General features: G+C 43.5%; 1 protein-coding gene across 6 annotated transcripts in view; it reads left to right on the top strand.

Annotated features, from left to right (window-relative positions):
• Positions 1-27,856, top strand: part of MAPKBP1 (mitogen-activated protein kinase binding protein 1) — a 99,535-nt gene that overhangs the window by 16,382 nt on the left and 55,297 nt on the right. For all 6 annotated transcript variants that reach the window (XM_063159070.1, XM_063159073.1, XM_063159076.1 and 3 more), the window contains exon 3: positions 12,731-12,822. In XM_063159070.1, coding sequence (XP_063015140.1) covers positions 12,731-12,822 — 92 coding nt within the window. The remainder of the gene's footprint in view (positions 1-12,730; positions 12,823-27,856) is intronic.

Genomic DNA, 27,856 nt, shown 5'->3' on the forward strand with positions numbered 1-27,856 from the left:
CTTAATGAGTTTGTTTAGGATTGCTTTGTAGTTACCTTTATAGCCTTTTGTCTCTCTCCGGTTTATTTAGTGATGACTTCGTCTGTGTGTGTGCATGCAAAAGTGTGGGGATCGATGGTGTTTCTTGCTGCTGTCCTAGAGGAAGAGCATTCAGGTCTTTGGGATGCTGGGTCTATGTCATAAAACTTGTAAGAAAAAAAAAAATTGAACTATTTGGAAAAGACTCAACTGAATTCTGCATCTGCTGTGACTGTTGGATGATGATTGCTTCTCCTGAAGCACCACTTTGCATCTTTGCAGCAGGAGGATGGCTCAGTGGTGTGTACCTGGCTGAGCACATATGAGTTTGCTGGAGTTGTCTGTGCTGGTGACTGAGCAGCAGGGGCACGTGACAGGGACACCAGAGACACCATGTTACAGGTGAAGGGCTTTCCTCTGTACTGGAACAGGAGGGGAAGTGGCAGCAGGGTTGTTGAGGAGATGGTGGAAGTCAGTGCATGTGCTGTTCTCTTCAGTTTGCTTTCTCAATCTTTGGCCCATGTTCCTCTGTATCAATCCCCCTGAGGGATGTGGTCTCCTTTCTGGCTGACAGGACAAATCTCTTGGGTGCTCAATATGCATGTTGATGGACAGATGTGAAGAGCTTCTTAATTCCAGGACTCACGAAGGGCAAGATGCTGATAAAGTCTATTCTGTAAGAAGCTTATTCTTTGGGGCAGAGGGCAGGGAAGAGTGCAGGGAGGGATTGCCTAGTGCTGGGCAGTGAGTCTTGGCAGGGGGCAGGCAGGAAGCTTGAATGTCTCCTCCTGTACATACTGGTTGGCTTGAGCAAAAGAGAGAATTCTCTTATGCTTTCTTTTGATTAATTTTTAAGCTTTCTTTAAAAATACTGTCCTTGGCCTTAAGCAGGAGAGAAGGACAGGAGCGGTGCAGCATGATCTATGCAGTAGATAGCTGCTGAAATTTGTGAGGGAGTAAGATTATTCCCAGTTCTGTTGCTAATTTGTTGCATGTTTAAGACATTTAACCTCAGTGTTTGTGTGGTCTTGCCACCTAGTCCTCTTATACTTCTTGGTTGTAGATTGCCAACTGTGTGAGAGTACACGTTGCTGCCTGCTGTCAGTACAGGAGGGCTTTGTGTTTGTTGGGACTTCTTGAAAGTACTGTGAAACTAATAATAAATAGTTCAGACCATGTTTTGGGAGAGATGGAATACTGATCTTTTAACCTCCTGCCTCTTTCCATAGGGATGTTGTCTGTGTGATAAATGCTTTGCTCTTACTCTATCCTTCCTGTTGTATTTATTCCCATCTCAGCATCTTTTAAATTGTTGACATGTTGTAAGCTGATTTAAATTATCTTTAAAATTTACAAAACCATTTTCTCATTCCCTGAGGATGCAGGTATGTGCTTTCCCCCATAACATCACCGAAATCTTAAGGAGATGCATGCATGGGAGGACAAGGTGTCTTATCCTGGAGCGGTTCAGGAGTTACAGGCGAGATCCTTCAGGTGACAGGAGAGATGAGCTCTGAGACACCTGCTCTGTGGAAAGAATCTGGGCATAAAAAGATGGGGCTTGTACATACAGAGTCTCTTTAACACACTACTTACAGTCTCTTTAAGACTTCCTACAGCTATGCTCTTCTCTAGAAGGCATAGTTGCTTCTATGACAATGTGAGGTGGGTAAGGTAGGGGTGAGATATGGCAGTTGAAGACTTTTAGGGCAGAATGGCTGTGTAAATCACTGGTGAAGGATGAAAATTAATTGATTTGGCATGGGGTCATGGGTGAAAAAAGAAATTACAAACAAATTACGTGTGTTGCCTCAGACAGGCTGATCAAAAGGCTTTTCTTCATCCTGCATAGCTCTGTGTGTTTCTACTCTTGGACTCAAGATGAACCACTAAGTTCCCCCCCAAGCCTTGTCAAACAGTTCACAGATCCGTTTATACCAAAAATAAGCCCCAGAGAAGAAATTAAGGGGAAGGAGATTGTAACATGATGCTTTTCTTGAAGTGCTGAGATGTGGCTTTCCTTCTGTGGCTCCCCTCAGCAGGGTTGACTGTGGGGAAGACATTCTGCTCCCTCTCTTTCTTCCCTGTGTCCAAGTTTAGCTTGAATGTATGTGTTGTTTATAGAGTTCAGCAGGAGGTGATTTAGGAGGGAGTCCTTGCCATGGCGGTATCAGTGTGAGCAGTGCTGTGTTATGGCCCCTGTGTTTGACTGCTTCAGAGTCAAGAATTATGTGGTGCTGCCACGGTTTCCTTGGAGCGTGTGCCCGAGAAGCTGTGGACTTTTAACTGTTGCCTGTTTGCATTTAGGAGCAGGCTCAGCTCAGGGCTGGGACCAAGAGGAGGGACTTCAGCAGAGCCACAGAGGGAGCAACCTTGCCAGCCTGTGCCCACATTCCTATTGACTCTTTTTCTTGTCTCTTGCTTTTTGTGAGTGCTAAAGCCTGGGCAAAACAGAGGGGAAGGAGCCTTTCCTATCTGGGAAGTGATGATTAATGATGATGAACAGTGACCCTTATGCTGAGAGAACCGTTTGTTCCTGCTTGATTTCAAACCCTTATATGAGTAACTGAAACTCTGCCCAAGGGAGCTATATAGACTTTTTTTTTTTTTTCTATTTCTTCTCACTGAAGCACTTTCCTTGCCTGTATTCCGAGCCCCGTGCATGGATTTGGAGGAGACCAGTGTGTGAGATTGCCAGAAAGTCAGAAGTTGCTTTCACTGATCTGCAGTGTTGCAAGTTTGCATTTGTACCTAAAACTTGTATAGGTAGTTCTTGATGCAGAGGAAGGTGAATTGGCTTCATCTTCTACTACAAAGAAAAAAAATCATTGGACAAATTGCATGTATAGGAGGACAAAGCATACCCAATGTAAAGTCTGGTATCTTGTCTACTCTCTTTCCTTATGAAAAAGTAATGCACATTTGCAAAGTGGAAAAATCTGGTTCTTGTGAAGGAGTGATCCTGCAGAATTCCAGGTCCCAAGAGCTCAAGGAAGGGTTTCTTTGAAGCCTGCCCACACAGAGGCACAGAGGTGTCTCTGTTTTGTTCCATGGGGCTTAACTGCCTGTGGAGCTGGTCCGATTGACTCCATGTGCAGATGCTTAGTCTGGAACAAATCAGGATTGACTCTTTATGTACCAGGAATACCTGTAGCCTGTTTGATGTCACTTTTTCTTTTTGCATTCATTTCACGCGTTCATTGTACAGTCTTCACAAACTTTGCTTATACCAACAAAAAAGAATTTCCCATATCAAAGTCACAATAGCATCATGACAGCACTGACAATGGTGGACAATTTACACACACTTTTTCCCTGTCCCTTCACCACACTTGTATCTCTGAAGCTCAGATTTTCTGAAAGTTTTGTCAAATCTCAATAAAGTCTGAGTTGGTGTTGCTTTTACAGTGAGAATCATGACTGAATGGTAGAAGAAGGAGAAACTGGTGCTTGTCTTGCCTTTGTCTGGAGTTGGTAAGGTTACATGGACCTCTCCTCATCCCTGCAATATTTAGGAAGAAATTGAACTTAATGTGGGAGCGGGGAAGAGAAAATTGATGGTCCAGGCTGTTGTTAAACAAAGAAACAGAAGATTATTGAATGATGACTAAGTTGTGCTGTAGAAGCTGGTAGGAAATTAATCCTCTACATGTCCTCTTTGCAGGCTGCAGGAACACTTGCAGGTGTGTTCTTCTGTTCTAAGTTCCCTCACTATGGTTGCTGGTAGAGGTGCTTTTAATAGCCTCCCACCCACTCCCTGGAGCTGTGCAATGGTATTTATGGCCTGCCTGGGACTGCCTTTCTTCAGGTGCATGAAGAAGAAGGCAGAGTGCAGATTCAGCACGTCGGCCCGACAGCTGGGGCTGATGGGTCAGGAATGCAGCCCTGACAGCTGGAATTGGACTGAAGGCAGCCAGCGCAGTGAGGAGGCCAGGAGGGGAGAGCAGGCAAGAGAGGCTCTGTGGAGAGATGGACAAATGCATGCACACTGTGGAAAGGCAGCCTATGGAGACCCTGGGTTGTTTGTGTTTCGTTTCTCCCACCTTCATCCCTGATTTGCTCTGTTTCTCTAAATGTCTGGATAATTTTTAATAAATGTGTGCACACCCCAATTGCAGCCCCTGTGCTACACACCTGATGGAGGCATTAGAGCTGAGGCTCAGCACTTCCATTGGAATACCCCCATCCCACCTCTGCTATTATGCAGATTTACAAATGTAATGTAATGCTCCCTATAACTCAGTGATTCAAAACCTTTTAGCAAGTCAGTTTCTGCTCTTGCCACTTTTGTGCCAAGGAGTGCCATTCATAACTTGGGTTGAGGGAGATTGTTCCCTGACGATCTTAAAGTGGTTATCTTGAAATCAAATTGCATCAAATTGGCAACTGCTTGTGTCATACTATGATGGTCTGGTCAGGTGTTTTTCTGTTTTGTTCTGCTTTGCGGGTTTTTTTCCTCTTTCACTTTATTTTTTTTTTAATTGGTTAATTATGAAGCTCGCTTATAGCTCTCAATCCTTTTTCCCACAAATACCGCCTTTAAACTGGATATTGGCTGGAAACACCTTAAATATCAGAATATATCTGTGTAGTGGAGTGCATGAAACCAGTTTCATGGTCTTGCAGTAGTTCCTGGAGGGTCAATTGGGCAGGTGGTGTAGGTGGGCAATGGTGGCTGTGGGCAAGGCTTAGGAAGCTTACAGCGAGAGAAATGGAGACTGCTCTGTCAGCCAGAGACCTCCTGAATGGGTGTGTTGGAGCTTGGCTTGCTACTGTTGCCTTTTGCAGGTGGAATATTTTCAGCCTCCAGGCTTGTCAAGACATTACTCTTTCCTAGCGATGGTTGCTGAAGGAAGAAAGACTGGCTGGAGAAGTGGGAGAGGATAGAAAAACCTCTTAAAAAAATATAAAATACTTACATGTAAAAGAAATTTAGAAGTGCATATTCTGTATTCATAAACAAAAGCACGGGAGCACATTGGGTAGGTGAGGGGCAGAAACCAACTATGGAGCTGAGTAGTTTTGTTGTTTGTGTGCTTTTGTAAGTCAAAGACCTCCTGCAGTTAATTCTATCCACCCATCTTCAGCCCTTCCCCTGCCAGACCAACAATAAAAACCCTAACTCCCCCCCTCCAAAAAAAAAAAAAAAAAATCAGGCCGGGGAACCTGGTCCAAAGCCAGACCTTTGCATGTTAAGCTGAAGTGCAAAATGAATATTTCACAGCTGTGTTATAAAGCCCTGAAATGAAGGCTTTGCAGTGGAAATGCTGACAGCCCCTTAAGTAGAACAGTATGCTGTAATTAGTGCTCTGTGTTTTATGTGCCAAACGAAGCTCAGCAGAACTAAATGTAAAACTTGAAGCCTTTGTTTTTCTGCAGCAGTAACAGGCCATCAGACAGTGTGTTCAGACGATGGATTAGTGCCTACAACGTGTGCGCTGCTCCCTGGAGGTTGGACGTGCTTTTTTGCGGTGGGGCTCGGGGGCAGCAGCAGGGATGTACAAACAGGGCCAGCTGTGAGATTTGGCGCTCTGTATTGAATTTCACTTATGTAAGATAGACAGCTTTCTTAAATGCTGACGCTGACAATGTACAGCCACATTTTCAGCATTTTCACGTATTGGATGCCAGAGTGCATTGATGTGACTTTGCTGTGTAGCAGCATGGAAAACACGTTGGAGTGCATGCAGAGGTGCTGAAAACTCTGGGAGCAGAATGTAGAGAGAAACAGACGGGCAAACCACGGTGCTGCTGTGAAACTCAGGCCTGATGTTGGAGCTCCCTGTGTCACTGTATTGGACCAAAGAACATTGGGGTCTCAAGACTAGGATCTCAGGTTGATCAGTAAAGGGTTTTTTTTCTTTTTTCTTTTTCTTTTCTTTTCTTTTCTTTTCTTTTTTTTTTTTTTTTTTTTTTTTTTTTTTTTAAGACAAAAGCCCAGATGATTATGTAGCCACTTCCCCCCCTTTCCCCCCCCTCCAAGATTGTTACTTAGTTACAACTGATTAAGTGCTAGAGAAGGCTTTTCGAAGTGGCCCTCATGGGTCATGTATCTGAGAGATTTCTGTGTCCTTTGCTTTTTCAGGAGCCCGTGCCTTTGCACATGCATTATTAATATGCCTATTTTCAAGCAGGAGAGGCATGAGGGCAGGCACATTGTGCAGTGGACGGTAGATGAACTCTGATGGATGTTGTCTTGTCATGCTGACTCGATGCCGCCACTTAATTAAATGGGTTTGAATGTTAACTATGTTATACATAGGCCCATGGGAAGGCTTTTAAAATAGAAATTGTCTGCTTGTGGACATTTGCTGAAGTAGCCATTCTAGAGTGGATTGGAATAGCTGTGCTGCAAGAACTCTCTCTGAGGATGCTCTTGATCATAGATGCTCACAACGGTATGGAGAGAAGGGGGCACGTTAAAATCAAACTATTAATTCAAGAATAGGCTTTCCCATTCCGTAGGGCAGCAGACAGGACAGAATGGGGGATATGTTTCCAAATGCAAAGCAGCAGCAGGTCTTACCTGTGACTTTGTTGAGCAGGGTGACTTCTTTGTTGTTCTCTGTAAATGATCTTAGATGTCAGAAAGGCAGATTGAGAGTAAGGGGAAAAAATGGAAAACAAAACAGGCTTTATTATCCTGCTCTGTAAACACTTGCTGTGGCCATGCCTGGAAAGCTGCATGTGGTCTTGGTGTTTGCCCTTTGTCTCAGGAAGAATGTAGGGAACATAGAAGGGCTTCACAGAAGAGCTGACAGAGGAAATGGCTTTCAGAAGAGCCATAAAGTGACTTCAAGAAGACTCTTGTACTTGGAACACACATGACTTGAGGTGATAGTATAGCTCCTTACAAAATCATGAACCACCTATAAAGGTGGTGGATAGGGACTGACTGTTCACTGTCTATTCCCATACAAAGACTGAGGCATGTCAAATAAAACTATTAGAAGTAAGGTTTAAAACAAATAATGACAGATGGTTCATCTTGCAATATACCAGACGGGTGGAGTTCCTTGCCAAAAGATGTGGTGAATGCTAAGCTTTTATAGACAAAGTGGATAAGTTCATGGTGGAGAACTCTACTGAAATAAGTTAAAAATGCAGAATATCTATTTTGAGACTGGAAGACTGACAGGATGTGAGAAAGAATCAAATTTGTTTTCCTTGATCTTAACCTTTGTCCATACATTTTTTTATACCATTCTTTCTGACTTTCCTCCTTTTGGCTGCAAATGGGAAAAGAAACCAGGGCTAGATATTGGTCTCTGATCCAAGGTGGCTGATCTCCTGAAGTCTGGAACAGACATATCTGCTTACTGGACATGGTTTTCTCAGGCTGTAGCCTCCTGCTTAATGCTGTAGGTGCTGGAGTGTGTGGGCAGCCCTGTACAGTAACATCAGTTTTCTCCACTTGGTTGTCATTTTGAGCACTGGAGAGTAGCACAGATCCTTTCAAATACTTGGCTTTTTTTGTTTCCATGCTTAAATAAATTGTGCTTGTAGTGAACAATGAGAATTTGGGCCCAAAAGAGAATGAAGATAGCATAAAAAGGCAGGTAGTGAGACAAGTCAGAAAACTCTAATTTCTTTAGCATTTGAGTGTGAGGATAAGGAGCTCAAATACTGTTGAACTCCTAACTTAGTCTTTTGCTGGCCAGGGAGAATGGTGGTGTGAGTGGCAGCAGGCTATTTATTATTCAGCCTGCAGTCAAAGCTCTTTGAGGGATGCCTGGTGGCCTAAAACCTAAAGATGGCTTTCTCTTGAAAATGTCTCTTTCTCTCTTTTAAGATGAAGGCAGACCTCAGAAATCTGCTGTTATGCAAACAGGCACAGATACAGGAGCTCCTACCCAGGGGTTCAGTAGTGAAAGAGTGCAGCTGTAGGCAGAGTGAGTGCCTGTGACAGTCAGGCAGGACTGTCAGTGTGACGAGCTGTCCCCTTTGGCACCCGTTCTGGTGGAAGTCATTGCTGTGCTGGCTGTGTTTACTACTGCTTTCTAACAGAGTCCTGCCTGGATGTGCAGGCCACAGTGCTCCTGTACTCCCCTGTGGCTTTGCAAGTGTAGATGGTCCCAAACGAATGCAAATGATGGGAAAGAGGAAAGTGTTTACAGGTGGGGGTTAAGTTGGGCTGATCCTTCAAGGATTTCTGTGTTGTCCTTATAGCATATGGAAGCAATTGTTTGTGATAACTTCCTCAAAACAACAGAAAGAGCTCATGCAAGAACAAAACTCACTCTGAGACCTGGGTGCAGCTGGTCACACATGGAGTTTCCTGAGAAGCCAGACGAGGCTGGCTGGGGCTGTTCAGATCAGTCTTTCTGAAACGATTATCTGCAGAGATGGAAGGCAGAGATGATATGGCTTCTTTCCCCAAGCATGGGCTTGCCCCATGCACTGTGTGGGATTGTGCCTGGTGGAAGCAAGGGCTGCTGTCAGATATGCCCTTTGACTTCAGGTGGGATTGGGCTGCAGTGGGACCCCTCTTTCTGGGAAGGCCCAGCTGCTGTGAATACCTGTTGGTGCCTTGAGTCCTGCAATTCAGGACTCTGCTGGTTTGGTCCTACCTATCTGATGGTGTTGGGATTTGATGTGGAAGGAACAGGGTAAGGGATCTGCTTAGACACAAAAATTTCTTTATACACATTTGTGCAGTTCCAACTCACCAAATTTTTGTAAAATGGCTGAATATCAGATTTTGCAACATAGGTGTTAGCTGCACAGGTTTTGGTGCCTAAGAGTGTATATTGAGCATCGACATTTGAGTAAAAGTTGACCTTAAAGGGAAAGAGATGGGATGGTTTCAGATAGCAAAGTGGCAGTGCAAAATGAGCTGCAGAAGTGTTTTGTGTGTGGATCAATTCAACAGCTCTTGCAAGTCGCACAGAGAATGTTGACTGAAAGTGCCAAATGCTATTAATAGAAGCCTCAAGATGAAGTAACAAATGCAGCTTGTCAGCCTCCTCTGCTGCCTCTAATTTAGGTACAAATGGCAGGTTTAATCATGCAGTTGTTTCCAGGTTTGGATGGGGGTGTTGAGGTGGCCCATTAGTTGCCTGTGAAGGCCTGAGCAAGCAGTGACATGTCTGACAACTGTAGGATTCAAACTGGGCAAACACAGGAGCTATTGGTGGTGAGCAGTGTCTCAAATCTGCAGGGGAACTCTCCAGGTCCTGTGGCTCAGATCAGCCTTGGGAAGGTGTGCAAAATAATGGATTTCAGACTGGGATGTGCTGAAGTACTGCTTGGGAGACTTGTATGAATGGCAGTGTTTATGGCTGTGTAGGGCTGGGAGACTGCCCTTACCACAGGAGGAAGTGGTAACTTCAGAGGTGGATAGTGCAGACCTGTATCGACTGATCTGCCCTTTGCTGACAAATCTTAATACCAGATTAGGAAGTTAAAGTTGATGTGGTTTTGCCCTAATTAACCATATTAAGAATTCATTTGTTTTAGCTGGCAAATTGAGATGCTTCCAGTTCATACTGTGTTATCTATTGTTTTTCTCTCTGAAATGCTTTTCATTCTCAAATTTTTTGACGAAGTGACTATCTCTTGCCCCTATGTCACCTAGTCAGGAAGATGGTCATGGGGAAAAAACTGGTGTATTGTGGGCAGGTTGGTGGAAGTGGATCTCACAAGTCTCATAAGATCACATTTGGTTACGTTTTAAATTTATATGCGTACTTTCTGATGCAAGTTGGTTTTAATACTCAAGTATTATCAAGTGGAGTTGCTGCCTTTGGGTAGGCTTTGTGGGGTTGCCTTTCAAGTTCTTTACACTAGAAAGTTTTTGAAGTTGCCTTTCAAGTTCTTTACACTAGAAAGTTTTTGAAGTTAAGACTGGGAACAAAAGAGGGGAAACCTTTTTTAGAAAGTTAGTTGTGAATCTTTAGTCTAGAGACAGTTATCTATTTCTGTAGCACTTTTTCTGTCAATATCAGAGGTATGGCCTTGACAGTTGTCTTTTTCTAAAGGAACAGATGGTCTGTTGGAGGCCAGAAGATACTTGCTGGCCCTAAAATAATCAGACTGGAAGACTGAGCTACTCCTTTTCTGTCAAGCTGTGTGCTGACCATAGGAGAAAGGTAGACTTTCCACATCCTAGCCTTGCCACAAAAAGTCTCTTGGCAAAGCAGCAGGGGACCTCCACTGACTTTAGAGTGAGAGAGGAGGCTGGAGTAAGGGTGACATTTTGGTATTGGTGATGTGAGGATGTCAAGACAAATCAGGTAGTGTTCCTGTTTGGTTTCTCTTCTTCTTAAAGACTTGTAGGAGTCAGGTTGGGCTTTGGATGTGCAGCTAGATTGATCCAGTTGCCAGGGAAAGGTATGTTTGTTTTAGGGTTTTTTCCCCCTGAATTTGGTCTGATCTTCCTGTGGGTTTCCCCAGGCTGGCAAACAGAAAACAAACAGAAAATTACAAGTAGAACATGGTTTTCTGCTGGTTTGGCCTTCTGGACATGTAATTGCCATGCCAGGACTGTCTGGAGAGGGATATCACTGGGCTGAGTAAGGTCAGCTCCGCTGTGGTGTAAGACTGCACACTGAGAGGCTCAGTAAATGTCCTTGCAGAGCAAAATCATACCTGTTGGTGAAAGTAGGTTGCTGAATTGCTGCTGAATATCTGCATGGCCAAGGTCAAGCAGTGCCTTTTAGGATAGTGGCAATTACAGCCAGACTGAACTAAAGCCTGCAATGAGCAGTGTAATCACAGCATTGCTAAATTGATGTTTGCTGACAGAATCAAGTAATTGGTGCCTTATCTAGATGGAACTACTTGATGGCACATGTCTCTTCCACTTCCTCCTTTGCTGTCAAGAATGCATTTTCTGTATGAATTCAAACCTCTTCTAGTTTGGAAACTGCTGATATTAGCCAGATTCTCAGCAGCAGAATCAATGAGTTCTTTCTGCATGTTTTTGAGCTGCTTTAAAAAGATTTGTTTTGAAGTATTGTTAACAAATCTGGATGAGTAGATATCCTCCTGGCTTTTCCCACTCCTCTCCCCAACCTTATTCCAATATTAAGTTGAAACAAAACTAGTTCCGTTCTTTATCAGTGGATTTGTAACTACATTGTTATTTGCACGTTCTTTCTTAACAAAAATCCAGTGGAGTTTTGTAAAAGCCATGTTTTCAGAGATTCTCAGTTTGCAAGACAAGGGGAGAATTTGGTGGGTTCTCATAATGTCTTAAAGTACCTGGGGTATATTATTAGTAAGAGGGGAAAAAAAAGACCAAGTTGCTCCAGAGATTGGAAAATGAGATCTTCCACTTTCCATGTCACTGTTTGAAGGCAGGCCAAATTTGAACTAACTGAAGGCATGGATGGCTCATGTTAAGTGGTGGCACCTCAGCTCTGTTTTACCTGCTGAATCAAGGAGATTCTCTGTGTGGGGTTATTTCTGGCCCCTTACCTAGTAACCTGAGCCTTGAGCTCAGTGAGACCTTGTGTCTCACCCTGCAGCCAAACTCCTCAGGTCTGGTAAGGCGTGCGGTCAGGGTGGCGTGGGAAACCTGCCCCGCCCCTGCCTTTTGTGCTCCACCTCGGTATAAATGCAAGATGTTCGTCTTCAGGGCAGCTATTAAAGTCAGTAGTAATTATTACAATAGTAACTTCTGATGCTGTGTCCGTGCCCCTAAGGCCTTAACCAAATGTGACTTAGATGATGGTAATTAAAAACAGAAGGCTGCGACCCAGTAAAATCCTTGAGTTTGGCACAGACAGCAATGCTGGGGAAGAGTGTATGCATCAAATATATAATAAATAAAATGAAGCTGTGCAAATGTAAAGGAAAGAGAATAATTTTGTGTCGGTCAAAATAACCCCAGGGCTGACAGCTGCTTTGTGCTCAGAGGTTGAGTCCTTTTATGCCACAAACCAGGTTTTGTGCAGTGTAATCCCACTGCAGCCTTTTGCTGAATCTCCCTGGCCTTCTCTGCTCCTGAAACATTGTGTCGTGTCCATTTGTCTCCCGTCCTTCCCCTTTTGGTGGTGGTTTTTTTTTTTTCCTTTTATCAGCTTCTTACCACGGAGGCCTTTATATCTTCCAAGTAGCTCTTCCCAGTTGCATTTCTTTTCTTTTCTTAAAAATAGTGGAGATGTTTGCCTGAGGGGAGTATGAGGACATTTAGATAACAGTCTCTTGCAAGGGTCATTGGTATGCAGCAGGCTTGTGAATGTTTATGGGGTTCTATTTCACACTTCTGGCAAGGGATACCCTCAGCCACTTGTTGTGATTTCCACCTCCAGCACCATAGGAAAAATGGACTATTCAGTTCCTAGGAATACAAGGCTGAGACCAGGCTGAACCACATGCTACTGGATGTGTCAACCTGGAAACTGTTTTCAGGAAAGAGCCAAGCTCTAGAGACAGTGGTATGTTGCTCTTACTGGAAGGATGGGAATCTGGCCAATGAATGTGCATCCCAGCTTTTCACCAGTACTGTCTGCTGCTTGCATTGCTCTGTTTGCAATGCTCTGACATAGAAAAAGTAATAAGTGGGTCGATAATGCCTTCTCTGTACCACAGCAGTATTTTCCTGTGCCTATACTGAAAGTTGAATGGAGTTGCTTTTGTACCTGGTGCTTCTCAGTGGATTTCTAGGAACCAGTGTGAACCAGACCATCAGCATCTGTGTTATGGGTCTATTTGAACTGCACTCACATTTCATGGTGCTTTCTGTTTTCTTTCTTGTATGCTCTAGGTGACTTTGGAGAAGGTGTTGGGCATAACCGTGTCGGGAGGCAGAGGACTGGCCTGCGACCCCAGAACTGGCCTCGTTGCTTATCCAGCTGGGTGAGTTACTAACCACATTCCTCAAAGCTAAAGTAAACCATGGCTGATGCATTAACATAAAGATTCAGGTTGTTTTCACAATCATCTTCTATAGGAAGCCTATTTACTGCTCTTTAAACACCAGAGAATGATGAGACTCAGCACTGTTAGTTTAATTGGCAGGGGAGAGGGGTTGCATTATCAAATTTTAATGAGATCCTTTTTAATGGAACTAGTCTCATTCCTCTTGCTCTAAGCTGGGAGTTAAATGCATTTTGTGGACTTTTCACTGTGTTCTGTAGTGTGATGAACATAGGCATAACTCAGTGTGATTCTCAATCCAATAAAAACCTAATGGAACAAATGATTCTTTCAATGAATTGACAGAAGCCTTCTTGTAGATGCCCTGCAATTTATGACTTGCCATGTTCCTCAGCCAAATGTGAGGAAATATTTCAGGCTAACAGCCTGAACCTGCTTATATGTGAGTTCTTTGGAACGAAACACATCTTGTCAATTGTAGTCTAAGTTCAAATAGAGGTATCCAGAAGGAGACTTTGATGGAAAGCAAAAGAGCTATCTACAGGGACATGGGTGAGGGCTGGAGAGGTCTGCTGCAATGCAGGAATCAATATGAGTTTGGCTCTCCTTTGAGCTTTTTCTGCTGTCAGCAAGCTAAAAGAGAAGACAAAGGACATGACTCCAAGTCATACTGCATGGACATACTCTTTAGACATGAAAGCTGGAATTAGAAGACAAGAACTTCCACATCGGTTGTAGATGATGTTTTCAAGGGTACCATAAGTGTGCTAGCAGCATTTAAAGATTCTGTATTTGGGGCTAAAATGAGAGATGGAGTCAGTGAAACTGGCTAGGAATTTTTGCTTGTCCTGGTGATATCCTAGTTCACCAAATCACAACATTGTTGTGGTTGGGGGAGCCTCTTGAGATCATCTAGTCAACCCTGGTGCTCAGTCAGGGTCACCTCTAGCAGGTTGCCCAGGACTATGGTCAGACAGCTTTTGAATATCTGCAGAGATGGAGATCCCACCATCTCTGGGCACCATATTCCAGTGTTTGACTACTCTCATAGTAATACCAACAAAATAAAAACATAAAAAGAAAGGGTTTAAAATTTTTTTTATGATTTAATTTATTCCTATTGCCTCTTTTTCTGTCAGTGAACAGTCTGTTAATCTGCAGACAATTTGAGGTCCACATCATTGTTCAACAGCATCTGTTATGCTTGAACTCTTTGGAGCCAGGCAAATATATTCTAGTGTGTTTTGCCTCTTCCTGTGTATCTTTTCTGATACTGAATATGCTCACACTTGAAATGAGCAAAGAGAGAAGAAAATGAGTGCAGTGAACTCATTTTGGGCTCTTGCATAGCTGAAGGTAGGTTAGCTTTGTTAATAGCAACGTCCTTTGATGAGCATGCCTGACATTGATTTAATCAAATGTGAGTACACCTGGGGTTTCTTTTGGCTAATTAAAAGGTTATGTGGTTCCTTAGGGCTTTACAGGGGAATTCCTGTCCTTACTTGTTGGTGGTAACATTTCATGGCCTGGGCAGGAATATACTAGATGTGTGTTCTAAAAGTTCAAATGCTTTTATGACTTGCTGCTTTTGTGCCATGGCTGGCCTGATACTGCTGTGATTTGCTGCAGTCATACAGTCTCAAGCTAACAATCTAATAATCTTGTTCAGTTTGGGTCTTGTTGGTTTTTTAGTGGTGTTTTTTAGTTTGGTTTGTTGTTTTTGTGGGTTTTTTTCCCCCATTGTGATTTGCAGTGAATGTCTCTTGCTTTGGAAGAATCCTGGCCTTTCTGGTACATTGGCTTCATTTTGTGTATTTTTGTTTCTATTTGAATTAAACAGACTCCCAGAATAGGTAGGGCTGGAAGGGAACACAGTGGGTCATTTTGTGCAACCTCCCTGCTCAAGCAGGGTCATCCTAGTGCACATGGCACAGGATTACATCCAAATGGTTCTTGAATATCTCCAGTGAGGGCAACTCCACAGCCTCTCTGAGCAACCTGTTTAGTGAAGAACTGAACTGTCACCTGCACAGTAAAGAAGCTTTTCCTCATATTCAGGTGGAACTTCCTGTGCATCAATTTCTTCCCTTTGCCTCTTGTCCTGTTGCTTGACACCACTGCAGAGCCTGGCTCCATCCTCTGACACCCTCCCCTGAGACACTGATAGACATTGATGAGGTCCCCTCTCCATTGTTTCTTCTCAAGGCTGAGCAGGCCCAGCTTCCTCAGCCTTTCCTGGTAAGAGAGATGCTCCAGTCTCTCAATTATCTTCCTAGCCCTTTGCTGGACCCACTCCAGGAGCTCCATGTCTCTCTTGTACTGAGGAGCCCAGAACTGGACACAGCACTCCAGATATGCCCTCACCAGGGCTGAGCAGAGGGGCAGGATCACCTCTGACCTGCTGGCAGTGCTCTTCCTGATGAACTCCAGGTTCCCACTGGCCTTCCTGGCCACGAGGGCACTGCTGGCTCAGTTGTTGTCCACCTGAACCCCCAGGTTCCTCCTGGCAGAGCTGCTCTCCAGCAGCTCAGCCCCAGCCTGTGCTATGGGGTTATTCCTCCAGGTGCAGGACCCTGCACTTGCCTTTGTTGGATTTCTGACAGCTCTTCCCTGCCCATCTCTCCAGCCTGTTGAGGTCCTTCTCAAGGGCTGCACAGCCCTCTGGGGTATCAGCCACTCCTCCCAGCTTTGTGTCATCAGTGAACTTGCTGAGGAGGCATCTGCTCCTTCATCCAAGTCACTGATGAACAAGTTAAACAACACTGGGCCCAGTACTGAACCCTGAGGGGCAGCACTGGTGACAGGACTCCAACCAGACCCTGTGACAGTGGTTATGACCATCTGGGTTCTGTTGCTCAGACAGAACTGTGCATTTACTGGACACCAAACTATTTACTTGAGTCTGATGTAGCAGACTGGGCATGGCTCATGCACAGTTGTTTCATGACCTGTTCATGCAACTTGGTCATCCTCACTTGCAGTCCAGTGATTTCCCCATCCCACTGCTCGTGTAGGGAGGTTTTGCAATGCTGACATGCTTTGCTCCTCCAGTCCCACCCCTAAAAGCTGAATTTACGTAACAACGCTGTATTTTCCTAAGAACACTTTCAACATACCTAGATTGATTTGGTTGCGATCAAAACAGTTGCCCCAGGCACTGTGACTTCATCCAAGTCAGGTATACAAGCAACGATGTGAAGGAGCTTTGGCATTCTTTGAGCATAATCTTAATTTGGGTCTCTGGTTTGCTTAAAATAGGTTTTTTTAAAAAATGTGATTGTTTTTCTCGGTTTTCTCTTTCCTGGAGTTTCTGAATCTCCCGGGAAGTTTCTTAAACTGATGAAAGAAGCAATTCCCAATGCAACAAAACTCATTCCAACTCAACTGTTGTGCCAAAGAGCTGAGTGTTACATTATTTTTTCCTTTTTTTCCCAATGTCTTTTGCACACATTATCCTTTCTCTGCTTTGACCCTAATGGGGCTCCCTCTCTGGCAGTGGGAGACAGAGCTATGCTGATCCTGGTATGTTTTTTGTGGGATGTTTGTGTTATAGGAGACCTTTTCTTCATGTCAGTGGTAAAGGACTAAAGCACTGAGTGCTGCAGATATTCCAGGCTACCACTTTGATATAAGGCTCTTGTCTTGGGAGATAAGACAACATAAAGAGAGAAAACTGTATCCTCTGCAAAAGTCTTGCATTTGCTGCCTGCATTCACCTGTTTTTATGTTGTCGAGTGAAACAAACCCAAAGTTGCTTAATTGGATCTTTGTTTGGGTTTTGCTGTGAGTAACAAAGTTGTTCTTGTGAGGGGAGTACAGAAATGTACCATTTTTTTTACCTCTTGTGGTAGGACCATTGCTCTGGCCTTCTTTTGTTTCAATTCCCCTGCTTTGCATTTCCCCTGCTCTTCTCAATTTATTCTCTTTTGAGTTTTTTATGTTTTTTTTTTTTTTTTTTCAGTAGCTAGTTGAGGCTCTGTTTCCTAGAAACAAGAAGAGAAACAAACCTAAGAAAATCCTCTGAGGATGACTAACATTAAAAAGGAAAAAATGGGTGTGTGAAATGTCTATAATTTAAATTCTAGACCAGCTGCTAAGATAGCTTTAGTCAGCTTATCTGGTTTTGGTGTTTTGTTTACTAGTTTTTTTTAGGCCTTGTAGGTTGGTGTGACTGATTGATTGATTTTACTTCTCATTGTTCTTCTTTTCTTGGCTCTCAGCTGATCCTCATAGCTGGTTGGGAACCTGATCTTCTGGTGAGGCTCTTGCCTGCTTGAGGAAGTATCCTGTGCTTTTTCTTCTGAGGAGCAGGAACACAGCACTTTGTGTGCAATGCCTTTTAAACACTATGCTGTCATGCTCTGGTCAGCTTAAGCATCCCTCTAGCTCTGCTCATCAGCTTGGAGCCACTCTGATAGATTTCAGAGATTTTTTACATTAGTGTTCCTTGATGGGAAAACTGGTTTTTCATACATAGCATGTGTGCTGAGTTGATGAGTCTCAACCTGCATATTCTTTTATTCTTTCCTCCTTTCAGCTCTTGAATGACCTTTACATACAGCAGCTCCTGTCTCTCTGAGACATAGAAAAAAGAGTTTCTCTGGCTTTCTCTCAGAAATTACTGTACACAGTACAGACACAGGTCCCTGGCTAGCTCTGTGTGTGTGCACAGTACATTTGCTGAACACATGATTTGGATGCCCCTTTATTCTGACCCATTTCAGAATGAATCATCCTTATTTGTAGATAGGAAGGGAGGGACAATAGGAGATGGATGATCAAAGTTAAAATGAAGATACTGAGTCTTTTATCCTGCTACTTTTTGCTGCATGATCTGATTGAAGAGTTAGACTTGTTCCTTCTTCAGCTTTTTCACTTTGGGGTTTTAGTCTGTTAGTGGTTTTGTTTTGTTTTTTGGAGAAAGGACAAGTAATATTCCAAAATAAATAATTGTATGAGTGTTCAAATCAGAAAACTGCACAGTTCTGGGTCAAATTTTATTTGATTGCAATTGTGCTGTACGTGCTGCATGTCAGTGCAGCAGCTTCTCATGTGGTGTCCTGCACTGCAGCAGCATCCAGCCACAGTCTCTTTTCACTGTGTCTTCCCCTCTTGCATTCCTCATCCTCAGCTGATTTGCAGAATGGAGTGGAAGCCACTGAACTCCTCAGCCCTTCTGAGTCATATCCCTCCTGGCTGTCAGGTCCTGCACTGACTGGCAGTGACAATGGGCTCTATCACAGCAAAGGGAGGAAGGGGATGAACAGGAAATGAGTGAATTGGTTCTAATCCATCTAGGAGCCTGCTCAACACATGTGTAGCTGTCTCACATAGCTCAGTGGTAAGTCCCTCTGGAAGGTGAAAGAATGGAGATTTTTCTTTTCCAGAAGTGATTGTTGGTTTGCTCTCAAATACTTCTTTCCAGTTCCAGTAGATAGGCTGTAAGGCTGAGTGGTTTCCAGTCCATCCACATGTGGATGGAAAACTTTCTCTTGGAAAGTTTTAGTCATAATTTCCCATCATCATATAGATAGATTACTGCACAAGGTAATAAATTATCAGTTTAGAACAATTTCGCTTTACCTTAAGCTGTATATAACCCACAATGGAAAAATCACATTTAGGATAAACATTGTGTAACTTGAGCAGATATGATGTTGCCTTGGTCATTCTTTCTTACTTAAAGTGGAAAGTTTTGGTCAGTGAGGTACAGTAACACATTTTGAGAGGCAAATCTAACAGGTGACTGATGGTGAATGAGGCAGAATGCTGTTCTGAACTGGGATCTTTCCAAGACTGATGACCAATTTGACCAGGTTAGAATTAGTGGTGACATGGACAGTGAAATCCTAATTTGTAAGTTAACAAGTATTCCTGCATTATTTCAGTGCCTGTTTTTGTTAACTAATTGATCACATTGCTTGGGTGTCACAATGGTAGTTGCCTTAGAAAACTCTGGCTGCACAGAAGGAATCCACTTCCTTATAGAGCCAGTACATGGTACATGTGCAGTTTGAGCACAGCTCTACTGCTCTGTGAAGGTACAATTTTTCACTAATTTTGCTTAGCATAAGCACTAATGCTATTGGGCTGTATCCCAAATGCAGCCTGAATTGGTACAGGGATTTTGAAATAATTGAGCTGCTGGGTTGCCAGTGGGTAAATCCATTTCTACTGGTGCTGTCTCCTTCAAGTTTACTTACCAAAAGCTCTGAAGGAGAAGCTCTGTGGTTTCTTTTTATGATCTTTTGTAAAGGAGAATCTTGTGGTGTTGTAAAGATGTAGAAACCTACAATAAAATGAAGTTCTTGTGTATGCTCCAAAGCAGATTTCAGCATCTTTGGTCCCATCAGAGGCAGCTTGCTTTGTGTTCTTTGAAACAGGACAGTTTCCTTTCAAGAGCTGGACCTCTTTCCCCTCATCATCTCCCAGGAATCTGGAGTGTTGTTAATACCTTCCTTCTGTGAGGCTACTGTGCTTAACATGCCATCTGGGGAGATTTTCCAGCTGGCACAATTGTGATGATGGGCTCAGAGATGAAGATAAGAAAATCCCCTTAAGTGAGATCGTTAAACATAATTAGAATCTGTATTGCAGAATGATTTGAGCAAGGCCACTACAACCAAACTGGAGCAAAACTTTGTGTCAAAAGTGAACGACACTGGGTGTCAAAAAGATCTATTCAAAAAGATGACAAAAAGTAGCCAAGCCTTTCCTTCCCCAGCAGCAGCAGATTTCTCAGAAAGAAGCAGGGATACTTTGTGTCTCAAATCTCCCTGTGTTAAATACCCACGGGAGAGAAAGGAAGGTATCTGCGCTGGGGCATGGTACTGAGGTGTAACAAGACTTAGTTCACTACTTCTCTTTATTAATGTAGATTGGGAGGAGGGGAGGGTTTAGCTAAAGAAATAGCTGTGGAGAAGGGTGGGCTGAAGAAGGCTGATGCAGTATTAGTCTCTGGCAAGAGAGTGAAGTCTGTACTTGGGACAAAACAATGGAGATGTGCTTTGCAACAGTGCTTTATTCCCAGGCCAAATAATTGTAACTGATATTTAAATTATCAGAGGTGGATTTAAGAGGGCTATGGCCTATTTAAGGGGCTATGGCCTCTCTTCTGTTCTCTTGCAGTTGACCCATGACATTCACAAGTAACAATCATGCAGTTTGGGGTAATTGCCCTCTTCAAATCTGGGTAGCAGCTGCATCCAGTTCTCAATCCCCATCACTGCACTTCATACAGAAAAGGTCCTGACTGCTGGAGTAGGGGCAGTCTTTCTTGTGTGAGCTATTTCTAAGTGTCCATGACAGCCAGACGGGAATTTTTACTTTTTTTTTTTTCTTGGTCTCCCTTTTTCGTCTCTCCAGTGAGTACTGGAGACTCTTCCACACTGAATCCATGTCTCTAATAAAACTGCACCTAAAGAGTAGAATTGTTAGCTGAGCAGTTGTGTATTGATCAGTTCAGCTGTAACCTTGCTTGGTTTGGCAGAAGAGAAGACAAATAAGCAAACAAAGCAGTACTAGCAATCACCTGGAGCTGTAGGCAAACTCCCCTGGTTTAAGACTTTACCAGAACTGGAGTCAAACCTGTTAAACTGACTTCCAGGCAGTTTTCATCAGCCAGTCCCCTAGTGTGTGTGTGCGGTTGCTTTTGGTCTCTTGCCTTATTAATTAAAATTCTTTACCTTTGACTACCAGCAGAGGACATAATATTTGATAGAATCTTAAATAATGAGGTAGCAATGAAGCTTCAGACCTGCAGCTAACCTGTTGCCCAGCAGAAAAGGGAGAAAAATAGGACAAAACCTCAAAATAGCTGGGCAGAAAAGCTTCTTACTAAACTGGAGGGACACTTAGTCAAGTCTGCCAAAAGTGCTGCAGCATATACTGAAGACTGCAGCACTGGGGTGCTGTCAGACAGCTGGAGGGAATGTGTTGGGAGCTGAGTCCCTGAGTCTGAGAACTCAGCTGCTGGATGGGGAGTTGGTTAATGCCATCTTTGCCAGGTGTGGAGTAGCTCTTGAGGTGGACAGTGGGAATCTTGTGGAGTGCTTGGCTTCAGACCTTGTATGACTTCTACGTTGTGCCGCTCTTGTTCTTGAAAGATGAGTCAGGGCAGTGCTGATGTTTGCCAGGTCCCTTTGAGGCAAGCTGCTCTTTTGCTGTACACAGAGTGCTGTTCCCCTGTGCACAGAGCTTCTGGGTCCTTGTCCTGAGTGCCAAGTGCTAATCCAACCTTCAGGTTACAAGGGATGGGTTGGTGCTCTGTAGCCAGCCACTACAGCTTGGGACAGATAGAGATGTAATGTGATGTTTTATCCTACAGTTATGATTTGAGGATCTGGCATCAGCAATAGGTCTGATGTGGCAGCCTCCTTCAAGCCTCCAGGTACCAATGTATCTGTTTATTCCCTGTCTTTCAAGAGATGCCACGTGATATGAGCCCTGTCTCCCAAAAATTTCTTTGTGTACCCCATGCTATCTGGGATCAGCCTGTGCTCATCCACGCTTCCTCCTTTCTGTCAGGCAGCTGGAACAGGCAGGACTTTGCAGCTGAGATCAATGGAGGAGCACACTGCTCCATCCCTGTCTGGCTACAGAACCTCCTGTCCCAGAAGGAGCACAATCTGTGCCCTCTCTTGCAGCCCTCCCAGTGCCAGGACCTGTGACAGGCAGTACCCACTCTCTGCACTCAGGGTAAATCAAAGCTGAAGTCTGGTGGCCCTTGATAAAAATTTGCTGCTGTTTGTAAAAACAAAACAACACAAGCCAGAAAACCTCAACCAACCCCAACCAGACCCCCAAAAGCCACAATAGGAAGCCTTGACTTGTTTAGACTGGCAGATAGTTTTTGATATCTAGATTGAATTGAGAATTTTTCAAGGGAATGATCAAATTGAAATAAAACATTCTGGGACATGTTTCACAAATTTGTTCACAGGAAATCTGTAGAGAAAGGGAATATATGAGAGGAGGCAGATGCCTTTCCCCAGGAAGAGCAGCCTGAGGATCTCCCTAGGATGTGGGAACCCTGCTTTGAGTTGAACAGAAAACTGAGTTCAGTTCAGAGGCGAGCTGGTAGCTCTATTCTTCCTTCCCATTCTCATCTTCAAATATACACGGCTGGGTGCATATTTGGAAAGTCATAGAATGATAGAATTAGGGTTGGAAAGGGATGTTTAGAGGCCATCTAGTCCAACCCACCCTGCAGTGAACAGAGACATCTTCAACTAAATCAGTTTGCTCATCTATCACCCCTTTGGACAACCTATTACAGTGCTTCAACACACTACTTTTTTTTTGTAAAAAAAATTCTAATTTGGATCTATTCTCTTTTAGCTTAAAGGCATTTCCCCCATTTCCTACTACAACAGGCTCTACTAAAAAGTTTGTCCCCATCTTTCTTGTAAGTCACTGTTAAGTGTTGAAAAGCCACAGTAAGGTCTCCTGTAGCCTTTTTGTCTCTAGGCTCAGCTCTCAGCCTGTCCTCACATGAGAGGTGTTCGAGGCCTCTGGTCATTTTTGTGGTTTTTCTCTGGACCTGCTCTAACAGCTCCATGTCTTTCCTGCCCTGAGGATTCCACACCTGGATGCAGCACATCAGGTGGGGTCTCACGAGAAGTGTGTGTTGTTCTGTATTCTTTATGTTGCTCTATATTTAGAATGATACTGAGGGTTTGTCCAAAGGACAGGATGACTTTTCTGAAAAAAGCTGGCGATAGGGAAAAGCCAGTGTATTGTAGGGCATGGGGAACAGACTTCTTTTCTTTATATTTATAGCCTGTCATGGGACTGGATGGTAGAGAAAATCATTTTGTTTCTCTTAGCTTGCACTGTTTCCTAAAAAGTAACAGTTTTCTATTTTCTCCCTTATAAATAATGGGAATTGGGAATTAAATAATGACTATATTAAAAAAGAAAAAAAAAAAAAAGGGATAATGGGAAAGATGCTGTGTTGTACACCAATCCTTCCCTGTGCTAGTTTGGACACTCTTCTCCCAAGACCACACAGTAACCTTCTCTCAAGGTGGTGAAGCCCGCAGAGACACGTTGTGCTGCCTTTCAGAGCCTTTGCAGTGCCATGCTCCTGCTCAAAGTCCCACAGCTGGTTCCATGAAGGGGACACGAGCTCAGCTGGCACTGTGGTATGTGCACACACACAAAGTGAAGGACATGATTGTGGCAAAAACCACCAGATGCTACTGGCTTCACTCCTTCTGTGTCCTTGTTTTTACCTGGTCTAAGTGCTGAGCAAGCCTGGTTCTCAGAGAGAGGATACAAAGTGGGGCAATGGTGGAAAGAAGTGCTCTCAGAACAGTTTGTGGAAGGAAATGGGATGAAGTTTGTGTAAGCATTCCTTCAGTGCTATGTTTTACATTTTTTTTTTTAACATCTAGAATACTATTACATGCAAATTCTTTGATTATTAATTACCTTTGGACTCAGACCCTTCAGTACTGCAGCATGAAACACAGTTGTGTTAACTATAAGAAACTTTTGAGTTAACTGATGGTGAAGTTGGGGGTGGTTTTTAGTGTAAGAATGAATGGATGGTAGGACTCTTATAATGGGCCAAAGAAGGCTCCTTGCTTGCACTGTCTGTGTAGGCAGTGTGCATGTGCTCTTCCCACCAGTGATGGAAAATCTTGGGGAGGGGTTTTGTTCTGTATGTGGTGCTGCAGTGGTGTGAGTGAGCTGTAAATGAAGTTGGGTACTGTGGGAAGGGCAAGTAGTTAGGTAGCTTCTGTCCCACACTGTCCCACAGAACTGGTGTGGCAGGTCCAGGCACTGCCTGTGCAATGTTTCTTAGGGGGCCAACAGTATTAGCTGAGTCCTCAAGAACATGAATGTTAGTGTGGATTCTTGCTGTTGCCAAAAATGTTAGTGATGAAGAAAGTGAGAGCAGGGAAATGGAAATGCTCTTATCTTTGCAAGGCTGCAATAAAAATTCTTGTCACAGCAAAAGCACTTAACTGTCCTTGAAATTTCCCTGTGCTGGATTCCCGAGGCTGTGAGCAGGGAAAGGTAGGGCTTTTTGGAGCAGTCCTGCAAGTTTGTTGCTGTTTGGATTGCCTCACAAACCATATTAAGGAAAACTACGTAGTACTTGCTTCTTACTGCTGCCATCCTAGTTCCAGGGCAAATATTCCAGTTCCCTCAAAAGGAAAGTGCCACCATGTCTGTCACAATATCTACAGCAGTTGCTGTTTTAATGATTGTATTGGTCATTTCTGTTTTTAATCTGCCTTAAGAGAAACCCTGACTGTCCTCAATCCTAGAGTGTGTCAATTGGATTTTTAAATTGGGAGGCAAGCTGGTAATAGTCCTGCGTAGATGGTTGGTTTGTTACTTTGTGCTTTGATCTCATTAACCAGCATGTGAACTAAAGGTAAGGTGCTATTGAAAAGGAAAACAAAAAGGGGAGAGGCTGGAGAAGCAGTCCCATGGTGAGGGTCATAAACTTGCAGTTTATGTGCAAAGAAATGGAAGCAAGAGAATAAGCATGACTGCTTTACTTGATAGCAGAGCTAAACACTCATGTAGAGCTCTGCAAGTGGGAAGCTTTGACAGGTTTGGAAAGCTATTGCATGCTAGTGAAATAGGGAAGAGGAGTGTTGCTAAGCTCTTAGTACCTCAGCTATTTTGGAACATGTAGGCCTTTTCTCAGCTTGAGGCTCTGCAACCTGCAGAGGTTTGCCCATTAGCTGAGAAAGGAGAAGGATAGCAGAGAGCACGAGTGCCCCAAAGCCTGTGTACCTGCAGGCAGCAGCCTGCTCTCTGCTCTACCTGCTCTGCATCTCTCCAGTTACACCTCCTGGCAACCACTGCCTTGGTGCAGCAACACCACTGGCCTGTGAGCCAAGTCCTGAGCTTGCATAAGAGCAAGGGGGGGGAGTGGGGACTGAATAGCAAAGTCTGGGATGAAAATGAGATACCAGCCGCCTCAGCTGAGCTCCACCCTTTCTAAGAATCTCAAAACAGGCACTGTCTCCTGGCAACCTTGACACAAATCACAGAGTTTAAGTTAAAAGAAGTACATACAGTCCAAAGGACATATCCCATCACCAGGTGTGAACAACAGGGAATTACTTCTTTTCCTCTTTCTGAAAAACCTGGCACTGTAGATGGACTTGGGTTTCACTCAGTGTCAGAAGGCAGCGAGTTAAAGGTGAATGAGCATCGTGTTAGCTAAGAAGTGCCAAGAAAATGGTGTATTTTGTTTATTGTAAGCATGCCCTGACTATTGCTTAGGAACCAGATGTAGGACTCGGCTCCCTCCCTGCTGCACTGGAAGATGTGCCCTGCAATGCATGAACACATTGGCCTGTTGTGCACCTGAACCTGATTCTTTCAGCAGGCAGCCAAGGACTGGCAGAGCTGATACTGGCCAATTTCTTGCCTTTGCAGTCAGTTGTTATGCTTTTGCAATGCTGACCTAATACTTTTTAGGAAGTACTCTTAGTCTTGGACTCTAACCTGACAACATCTCTCTGTGACCGGAAATGGGGATATACAAGAAAGCAAAACTGAGTTTTATAATGATTGCTTCTTCTAGGAAAGCTGTCTTTTCAAATCTCCTGACAACTGATGCTCATTAACTACTCTGAAGAAAAATTGCAGCACATTTAAAATGCTATGTATTATGCTGAGATAGAGGTAAAGGAGAAGTAAATGTTCATCTTTTGTTAAAGGCAGAGCTGTCACAAAGCTTCTAAAAAAATAACATGGGCAGAATTTAACTTTGCCAATCTGGCAATGTCTGAGCTGTTCCTTCTGTGAGAAGTGGCAAGGCTGGGAGAGGGAACTGGCATGAGCTGTGGATGTTTGGGCCTGGGAACTGCAGCAGGCTTCCTGTGCATTGTGGTGTGGACAGTTGTGGGGAGAAGCAGGCCCCCCCTGCCCCTTCTTTCAGCATCTGCCAGCCTGACCTTGTAGGGTGCTGAGTAGGCAAGGCTGGCAGGAGGCTTTAGTGCCTTTTTGTGGATCTGGCAGCCTGCTGCTCAAGGCAACTGTGAGCTTTGACCATGCCTAGAGAAGTGGAAAACAACTGGCTATTTAAGCAAGTGATTCTTTAACTTCATGCTTTCCAAGAAGCATTTTTTTTTTGTGTGTATGTGTGTTTGGTGTGTTGTTTTGTTTGTTGTCGTGGGTTTTTGTTTGTTTGGTTGGGTTTTTTTGTTTTTGTTTGACACTTTTGCAGAGATGTGGCCTGGATTATGCTTACTGAAGCATTCAAGGGGAAAAGCTGCTCCAGTTTTTTTGCTGCAGTGGGGCTTTTGCTGCCTGCTCTGGAATGCAGGACAGATCAATAATGGGTCAATGGACCCTGGAGAGGTCTGCCAGTACCTTACCCCAGGTGTGACCATCCAGGGAGATGGTGGTGGAGAGGGGGCTGGCAGACAAGGTTAAATTTCATTGCTTTTTTTGTTTTGTTCCTTTGAATGATGCCATTTTAATATTGATACACTTTGTACTCATGGTAAAACAGTTAAAGCCCTGAGGCATCAGCCATGAGCTGTCATGTTGGTCTGCCCAGATGATTAGTTTGATGTATGGATCTTTCTCCCTGCTCTTGAGTTGCTCAGGCACAATGAGGGAATACTCTGGCTGTGCATGCTGCTGGAAACAGAGGTGTTAGCCAATTGCTTGAAAGCAGGATATATTTTTCCTTTGGGACTTGGTTTTAAAGGAAGACACATATTCAGCTTTTGAGCCATCATGGCATGGTGTCAACTGCTCTTGCAGGGAAGTTGGTGCAAACCTGAAGTGTAGAGCCAGATTTCTCTGTGTAATCCCAGGTGGGTCTGCAAATCTCTGCAAGGAGCTGCTTGATCCCAGGAGCGTACCTTCAGAGAGCTCCCATCTTCTCTTATTATACCATAGGCTCAAAAGCTGAATTTGCTCAACACGTGATGGCAGATTTGATTATTCTGCAGTAATTTTATTTTAAACTTTGCTTCTCTTGATCTTTTTCTTGCCTTTCCCTCTAAACTGCTCTTTGTCTGTTTTTTAAAATTTTCAAATTGTTTTTTTTGAACTTGTCTTTCATTGCTGTCTCTTCCCTGGCATGTGTCTTTTCTCTGAGGCAATTGCTTGGGCTTTGTTGTTCATGGGCAAAGAGGAAGCACCCCTTATATATGGGCTGTGTATGTGCATAAATAAAAAAAGGCAGGAATTGATTGTTGGTATAACTACATAACACTCTAATTCATGAATCAATTTACTTTACCACTAATTATGACAGATAAAAGAAGGACTAATAATGCATTAGGGTAGTTCTATATAAAAATATCTCAATAATTGGGATAGTGCAATTAAAACTGTAATACATTTCTTTGTTTCTGTTTGGTTTTTCTGATGTTATGCTCATCCTTATGCTGCTCCTCTGGATCTTAGTCAGTTGTTGAGGGTAAATCTTTGTAGCTCTTCTCTGGGAAGAGTATGATGTGGGTTTTACTGGATTCTTCCTTACTCCAGGGTTCATCTGGGTAATTTTTAATATGTTTACTAATACATTTGCAAATCTTACACTCGTACAACTCCACAATGCTTCTAGAATTCACTATATATGATGTCTTTAATGCATGCTGGATAATTTTTCTTTGTTTCATTTGCTACCCCTAAAAGCTGTTTTTTTTCAGCTCCAGGTCTGTATGGTTTTTAACAGAGCACATGAATTGTTTGCAGTGGTTTGGTCTCGAATGGCAAGCACGTGCCTCCTCTCTTATCCCATTCCTGTACTCCTCTGCACTGTGTCCTGCTTCTCCACTTCTCAAGGCCTCCACTCTCATACCATGCCTGCATTTTTCTCCACTATGCAGTCATTAGTTGTAAATATCTCAGGCTACATAAAATAGCTGTTGGTCAACGTTGTTTATATAAAACTATGGTTGTACTCCACAAAAGATAAACAGAAGTAAAACAAATCATCTATAGACACCTGGTCAGTTACAGAAATTGCTGTCACAGCTCAACCAAGTAAAACAGAGCTACAAGCAGGTCAAGAAAAGTT

Source organism: Melospiza melodia, chromosome 6 (genome assembly GCF_035770615.1).
Source record: "Melospiza melodia melodia isolate bMelMel2 chromosome 6, bMelMel2.pri, whole genome shotgun sequence".
In the NCBI taxonomy this organism is placed as follows: Eukaryota; Metazoa; Chordata; class Aves; order Passeriformes; family Passerellidae; genus Melospiza; species Melospiza melodia.